Here is an 8,423-nt window from a genome sequence, read left to right as displayed (position 1 = left end):
TTGATCCAACAATGAAGCATTCAAAGATTAATGATGATACATTCTTCTCGGTTGATATTTTTTTTTCATTTATGGAGAAATAAATGGAGGAATGGAAAGAGGAAAATTCAGAGGGATACATGGAATTGAAAGAATATGTGTTTGATGCAAAAGACGACCTCAAAGAACTGGAAATGCTTCTAGAAGAAAGCAAATTAAAGGAGCTGAAAACTCGATCTGAAGAACTCCCACGACATGGCCAAATACATGACACGCTGTGGGAGATGGAAAAGGCATGATTAGTCTAGGTTGAAGACATTCCCATGGCGTGGAGGGGCAGTTCCCACACCTTTGAAATTAGGCATCTTCAAGATTTTGAATTGAGTCCTTTACCTGAGCAATTAGAATACACATTCCTAGAAGAAAATGAACATAAAACGATCATTATTACAGCTGATACAGAACCTACAGAGAAGAAACGTTTGGTTGAGGTTTTTAAGAAAAAAAGAATGCAATCGCTTGGAATATTTCCGACATCAAAGGAATAAGCTCTTCTTATTGTTCACACAAGATCAACTTGGAAGAAAGCCCAAAACCTATGGTACAACACCAAAGAAGATTAAACCCAAATATGCAAGAGGTGGTCAAGTAAGAATTGGAAAAGTTGATAGACATCATAATTATCTATTCCATTTCGGATAGTCCATGGGTGAACCCTGTTGGCGGGTGTGCATCGATTATCGCAAGTTAAACGATGTCACTTGAAAAGACCATTTCCATTTTCTTTTAAATTGATCAAATGCTCGAACGATTATCCGGTCACCTTTTCTATTGTTTCTTAAATGGTTTTTCAGGTTACTTTCAAATTCCTATAGATCCAAGATACCAATATAAGACGACATTCACATGTCCTTATGGGACATTCGCCTACCTTCGGATGCCTTTTAGGTTGTGCAAAACACCCTCTACTTTCTAAAGATGCATGATCACCATTTTTCATGATATGGTGGAGAAGTTCATGGATGATTTTTTAGTTTTTGGTTCAACCGTCCATGATTTTTCAGTTTTTGGTTCATCTTATGGTGGAGAAGTTCATGTCTTTTAGGTTGTGCAAAGCCCCCTCTACTAACCTTGATTTGATGTTTGCTAGGTGTAAGGAGACCAACTTGGTATTGAATTAGGAAAAGTGTCCCTTTATGGTTAAAGAGGGAATAGTGTTAGGAAAAAAAGTTTCCAAAGTGGGGATAGAGGTGGATCGGGAAAAAATCGATGTAATTTCTAAATTTCCACCTCCAATAAACGTAAAAGGGGTGATGAGTTTTTTGGGTTATGCGGGATTTTACCGTCAATTTATTAATGATTTTTCAAAAATTGCAAAACTCTTTAACTCAATTGCTTTTAAAAGATGCTAACTTTCATTTTTCTAATGATTGTTTGAACGCTTTTGAAACTTTAAAAGAAAAGTTTACCACCGCTCTGGTCATGATTGCCCCAAATTAGAACCTACCATTTAAGTTAATGTGTGATGTTAGTGATTATGCTTTGGGAGCCGTTTTAGGACAAAGGGTTGTAAACCGTTTTCGACCAATATTTTACGCTAGCAAAACACTTAACCCAACTCAATAGAATTACATGGAAACTAAGAAGTAGTTAGTAGTCGTGGTTTACGCTTTTGATAAATTTCGTCTTTATTTAATTTTGTTCAAAACTATTGTGTTTACTGACCATTATGCTTGAAAATATTTGTTTAATAAACTGGATGTGAAGCCAAGGTTGATTCGATGGGTGCTTTTAGTACAAGAATTTGACATCGAGATCAAGGACAAAAAAGGATTAATTGGAAAACGTGGCGGCCAGTCACCTCTCAAGATTAGAGAACCCGGAGCTTGAAGAATTAAAGGAGGAAGAAATAAATGATACTTTTCCCTACGAGTATTTGATGGTAATAGCTGGAGAAGAGCCTTGGTTCACGGACATTGTGAACTTCCTTGCAAACAACTACCTTCCAAAAGGGCTATCTCATCAACAAAAGAAGAAATTATTTTCCGACATCAAGTATTATTTTTGGGACGAACCATATTTATTCTAGAGTTGTGCCGATAACATTATAAGGAGATGTGTATTTGGAAGAGAAGCAAGGGACATACTACATCATTATCATAGTGGTCCAATCGGATGGAATCATGGAGCTCAATACACGGGGGAAAAGGTGTTCGATGTGGGATTTTATTGGCTTGCAATTTTCAAAGACGCGACTACATACGTCGTTCTTTTATCATTGTATTTTATCTAGTTAAATGTTAGTTTTCTTGCTTTTTTCTATTAACCCTTTACTATATAAAGAAATAGACAGTTACATGTGCCACTTTTTCATTAAATGTATACTAAATAGCTACATATTCATAACACATAAAATGTGTATTTTTGGTCAATGTAAATTTAGTATATAGATTCTTATATAATCGAGCAGAAATTAAAATGTAATTGCATTAGAAGCCTTATTTATTTGATATGAGAATGATTATCATACGATGGTTCGTAAAAACAAAAAACACAAGTAAATCATATAACCATATAGATGTTAATTCATAGGAACCGGAAAAACACAAAGAGGGTTTGCCTTTTGCAAGGTGATCCCAAATTTCTCATTCATGTCTAATTCGTTATGTCTCGATCCACTATCAAGCTTCCAATTGAAATTATTGAGTAATGATCCTAACATCACTGGAAGCACACGGTTTGCAAGTGGCAAACCAGGACAAATTCTCCGTCCAGCACCAAAGGGAACTAGTTCAAAATCACGACCCCGAACATCAAGACTTGAGGTTAAGAATCTTTTTGGCTTGAACTTCAATGAGTCCTCCCATAAGGCCGAGTCCCGTCCTATGGCCCATGCGTTGACTAGAACTTGGGTACCTTTTGGCACAATGTAGTTGTTAAGTTTGACCTCTGTCTGAATTTTGCGTGGGATCAAGAAGGGGACCGGTGGATGAATCCGCATGGTTTCTTTCAATATACATCCTAAGTAAGGCAACCTTAATATGTCATATTCTTCTACCATTTTCCCTTTACCAATAATTTCTTCGAGCTCCTCTTTGGCTTTAGTCATGCTGTGGGGATTGCGTAGTATTTCTGTCATTGCCCATTCTAACGAGCTTGAAGTCGTATCAGTGCCAGCGGCAAACAAATCCTACAACATAAATACATAATGACATGTTGATTCTGGAAAACAGAAAGAAAAATACTAAAACTATTTTTTCTAACTAAAATTATTTGGAAACAATTAAATACTATCATGAAATTTATTGCAATATTGTTGACAAAAGAGTTTAAAATTAGTGTACAAATGTTTAGTAATGGTGATTGATGACAAATTCAAGGTAAAGTTGAGTTACAATATTAGCACACCATTTTGGCGTGTTACTTCACAAAATCACTAAAATGGTTCAAAGCTTGGAGTCCGATTCTAGCAAAGTTTGCAGTTCGGTTACAGCAAATTTTGATATCAAAGTATTATTTTTAAGGCCAATTGGAGATGCCTTAAAAAAGTCTAAAAAAACTTTTTACCGTATTTTTAAAAAAACTCTTAGATACCCAATGAAACAAATAGAAAAAAAAATAATAAAATGATTATAAATATAAAAATAAAAATAAAAGTTGTGGTGGATAGAAAAATAATTAGTAAGTGTCATGTTTTTTAGGGAAAACCCAATAGTAGTTTTAGACATGTGTTAAAGACCAGTTAAACTTAATGTACTTCTGCATATAGTAGAAAGTAGAAACCAAATCTGAAATACAATAAAAATAAATAAATACGTACCAAAAGCAAGCTTTTGATGTGTGTTGGATTCATCTCATCTGGATTGTCTTCACTGAATTTCAAACACTCATTTAATACATCATCCTGCTTCGATCTGTTCCCCAACCTCTCTTCAATCAACTCCTCAAAAATCTCAAAAGCCTTCCCAAAATAAAGAGTCAATCTCCTCCTGATCCCTTGTGGATCGATCTTCTTCAACACCGGAAAGAAGTCCACAAGATTTGGCTTTCCGGCCTCCTCCATCATGTTTCCAACCAGCTCCTTAAACTCTTTACCGGAATCCTCATACGGGTCTGTTAAATCCTTGGAGAAAAATGTGTTGGATAGGAGATTCATGGTGGTTCTGAAAGCAGCTCGGCTGATGTTGACTGAATCTCCGGAGTGGCTGGCTTTCCGGCAGTATGCCACCAGTTCTTGCACTTTCTGGCTCCGTAAGTGCTGGTTAGCATCAAGGGAGCTGCTGGAGAAGATGTTGGTGTTAAGGAACTTGCGGAGACTCCGCCACTGGGTGGCGACAGGGAGCCAGACCACGGAATAAGTGGAATGGTTGTGGGCGGTGAGGGCGTCGGGGATATGGCGGGAGGAGAAAGCAAGGTCTTGCTTTTGGAGGACTTCTTTGGCGGCAGCGGCGGAGGAGATGACTAGTACCGAGATACGACCAAGTTTTAAGAACATGATTGGGCCATGTATAGTTGCTAGCTTGGCCAGAGACTGGTGTGGTTGGTCGCCGAGCAAGTGGAGGTTTCCGATGATCGGCAACGGGGTTGGGCCTGGGGGTAGATTCTTGGGTTTGCCGACTCGAAAAATTGAGAGTGTGGCTCGAGTAAGAGCGTAGGTTAAGAACAAACCAAGAGCAATAAGCATAAACTCCATTGATGGTGGTTCGTAGGTGTCGCTGGTTATACCTAGGTAAGTGTGTGATATGACCACAGATATTGTTCTTTATACTTGATACTTGCATAGTTGCATTAACATGAATTATCATATAAATTAATACAAAAATTATTTTAGCTCGCTCAAATCGCAATCGGTAGTAATCTTTTAGATTTCAGGATCCCAACAATTATTTAAAAAATAAATATACTTTTTGAATAAGCTAAGTTTGTTTATGCCCTTTAGGAAATAAATTCTTTCGCAAACACGTTTTTGGAAAACTAATAGAAATAGTTAGACAAAATTATTGAAATGGTTCTTGTTGCTTTCAAAATATGTTAAGGAAACTTTTTGAGACGAATGACTTTTATGATTTGAAAACATTGTACCAAAGTCTTTATGGCCAGCTTGTTTTTGGCCATTTAGTACAAGTAAAAAGAGATTTTTACCTTTTTTTTTTTATTATTTTTTTTAGCTTTTTTATTCTATAATTTTTATTATTAAATTCGTGTTGCTTTTAAGTTTTTCTCCTTGGATAAGCAACGTTGCTAAAGGCTGATATAATAACATAGAAGAGAGAACCGATGCTTGAATGAATGAGAGACGAATGGGATGAGACATTTGCTCATCTTATGTGATAACTTTATCAATCGACCGTTTAATGAGAAAAAGAGCAAGATGAGAGATGGTAAGAGAGGGTTGAGTTACCCCACGCCACTCTGGTCGATGCTTACACACAAACAGAGGGAAAGTGTTCGGTCACTACTACAAAAATGCTTATATGACCCGGTTAAATCAATTAAAAGACCCGGTTTTACAACCGGTCCATATTTGAGTAATACAACCCGGTTTCCATGAACAAAACGGTTTTTTTCCTACATTTGAGTATTACTTTTATACCAATATATACCCCGGTTATCATGCACAGGACCGCGTTTATTATGCAAGTTAGAGTTTAATTTTATTTGATCATATGATCCAGTTTTGGCTATGCAACCGGGTCTTTTTATTTCATTTTAATATTTTTTACAAACTATAGCGTCAATTTTGTTTAATATTTTTTACAAAACTATAGCCTTCTATATTTGCGTTTGATATACCTAAATAAAGAATTCCTTTTGAACAAATGTCCCGGTTTCTTACTTCTAATCGGGGCTTATGACACTTCCCAATATAAAACCCGATTTTTGTGTAATAGAGCCCGACTTTTTCAACAAACGGGTCCTATATAGCATGTCCTATGTGCCTTTTTGTAGTAGTAGATGTCACAATCATCTTATCCGCTAGACCCATCGACGCCACTCATCATCGCATTTCCTCATCCCCCTCTGCTCCGACCACCGTCTTCCATCTCTTCATCCGCTTCAAACCAATAGCTTCACCTCCCTCTTTAAGTTTGTAACATTTCATTATCCTTGATACTATATTTGTAAAAGGCAGATTGAATCTCCCCATGAAGGTTGATAACATATCATGTAAATATTTACGAGTATATTCGCCACATATTCATCATAATTAATATCTGAATTTTTTTTATCACTCATGAATCTCGATACATATGGACAAGCAGGTAATAAACTAATAATCGACTTCATACTTGTGGATAACACTTATTTAAAAAACAAGAACGAATTCGTGGGCTTTCCCAAGAGACTTTTACACCAAAAATATTCTCTTAAATGAATGTATTCGTGCTTTGATGGCGGCTCAAGATCAGCCTCATGAAAACCTTCTATTCCCTGAGGAGGTTCTACCCCGTGGAAACGCTCTTTAATGGAACTTTAGCTTTAGTTGGTCGCCCTCTTTACTTTCTATATTGTCATATGCAGTGATTTCTATATTGTCATATGCAGTGATGGAGATTGACTACTTGGCATCAGCATAATTCTAAAACTACGTAAATTATCGATCATACAATTTCATGTTATGCATTAGGGTTAAGTCCATATAATTCTAAGGGTGTATTTGATTTTCCTTTTAATTGGTTCCAAATATGGAGAGGGTCCAAAATATTCAATTTGGATGTTCGATACACCTTCTAAAACCTTGGACTCGGTCCATGTAAATTGGCTGATTCAATCCCCTATGCAAGGGTGAAGGATCGGGGCAAAAATCGATTATGCCTGTTTTGCCCTAAACAACGTCTCCATAGAAACGGCCACAGAAACGGAAGAAGAAAGAGATTCGCAAGAGCAACCTATGTCTCCACAGCTCTTCCTTCATCGTCTTCCTTCGACTCACGCAGCCTTCAACTCGTATTCCTCCGACTCACGTGTGCACCATCTTTGTCATTTTTTCTGAACAATTTTTTGTAGGATTGAACATGATTTTTTTGTGAAAAACTTCAATCTTTGTTTCTCGTTTTTTCTGAACATAGTTTTGTGCGATTAAACATGATTTTATGCGAAAATTGTGTATATTTCTGTGTATTTATGTTAAAAACATATTTGCTTAGGTGTGTATACTTGTGTATATTAGAAATCAGCTCCAAATGAAAACAAATGAATGATTGAAATCAAATCCACATTATGAATGCTTGAAAACAGATGTGTGTGTATGTTTATTTGTGTTAAAAATGGATGTGTGTATGTGTGTATATTTATGTGTATTCGAAATCAACCCTTTATGTGTGTATATATGTATGTTTGTTTCTTGATCATATGTATGTAGTGGAGGATGAAATCAACCCCTTATGTGTGTATGTGTGTTTGTTTTTTCTTGGTCTTGCTCTACAAGTATGTAACACTTTTATCATTCTTTTATTCCCTAGACATGGTAGAAAAGAGAGGTAGATCTAATTGGTCTTCGGATATTGTGAACAAAAGTTTTTTTGAAGCATGTATATAAGAAGTAATAAGTAATGGTCGGGAGGGTAGTGGCCTGAAAGGAACCTTATGAAATATAGTAGCCGAAATAACTAAAAACCAAATAACTAAAAAACAATTATGACTTTGTAATTAACAAAAGAAAAATGAAAGTGGGCATGCTTATACCAGGATTTGATAAACTGATATCCTACACAATGTTACGATATGATGTGACTTTCACTAGATTCATTTGTACTATTATGCAATTATTTTATACAAAGAAATTGGTTGCAACATAGTAACACAATAATCTTGAATAGAATATGGTTGTATTTTAACATGTTATATGAAATAATCAATGTTTTCGAGTGGTTAAAGGAAGATATCAACAAACCACACAAACGATTCATCAATGTTTTCATGAGGTCCTAAGTGCAACGATGTGTTTTACAAGAGAAATTATAGTACCAACTATTAGGATCCTTAGGTTACAATAACAATGTACTTGCGGAATTTCACATAAACACTTATAGGTACATGCAACCTAAAAGGATCTATGGCTTTTCACAATTAATAGCAACATACTTTAGGAAACAAAACCAAAACCCTAATGGTAATTGAAAATCATACATAAGAATAAATACCTTTAACATAATCAACTATGTTAATCTCTTGAGATCTTCAATATCCATGGAAAGCGAGCGCCAAAAGTAGGCACGCCTCTACTGGTTCACACCTAAAACCCTAGAACACTAGAAATACGAGAGGAGAGATGGGAAAGAAAAACAATTTCATGATCCATCTTCTAGGTATTAGAAGACTTGAAAATTAGATGTCCAAGGGTCCTATTTGTAGTTTAGGTAACTTGCAGATAAATCCATATTTGAATAATAAAATAATAGATTTAATCTCAATTCAAATTTTTTCCTTATCAGCAAGTAGGA

At 35.8% G+C, this 8,423-nt stretch overlaps 1 protein-coding gene across 1 annotated transcript; it reads right to left on the bottom strand.

Moving 5' to 3' along the window:
• Nucleotides 1-2,450: 2,450 nt before the first annotated feature.
• On the bottom strand, nt 2,451-4,840 carry LOC145166979 (7-ethoxycoumarin O-deethylase-like). Its single transcript, XM_079086050.1, has 2 exons — nt 3,800-4,840; nt 2,451-3,169 (listed from the first exon to the last, which is right to left on the bottom strand). Exons 1-2 carry the CDS (start codon nt 4,670-4,672, stop codon nt 2,561-2,563), a joined length of 1,482 nt encoding a protein of 493 aa, XP_078942176.1. The 5' UTR covers nt 4,673-4,840; the 3' UTR covers nt 2,451-2,560.
• Between the last annotated feature and the right edge of the window lie 3,583 nt (nt 4,841-8,423).

The sequence above is a fragment of the Lactuca virosa genome, chromosome 3 (genome assembly GCF_052849685.1).
Source record: "Lactuca virosa cultivar CGN04683 chromosome 3, Lactuca_virosa_CGN04683_v6, whole genome shotgun sequence".
NCBI classification, from domain to species: Eukaryota; Viridiplantae; Streptophyta; class Magnoliopsida; order Asterales; family Asteraceae; genus Lactuca; species Lactuca virosa.
This window is presented reverse-complemented; position numbering and strand designations above follow the sequence as displayed.

Coding starts and splice junctions, on each gene's coding strand:
- LOC145166979 (XM_079086050.1), bottom strand. CDS start 4,672: ATGGAGTTTATGCTTATTGCTCTTGGTTTGTTCTTAACCTACGCTCTT. Junction 3,170..3,799: donor ACATCAAAAGCTTGCTTTTG/GTACGTATTTAT, acceptor TTTATGTTGTAG/GATTTGTTTGCCGCTGGCAC.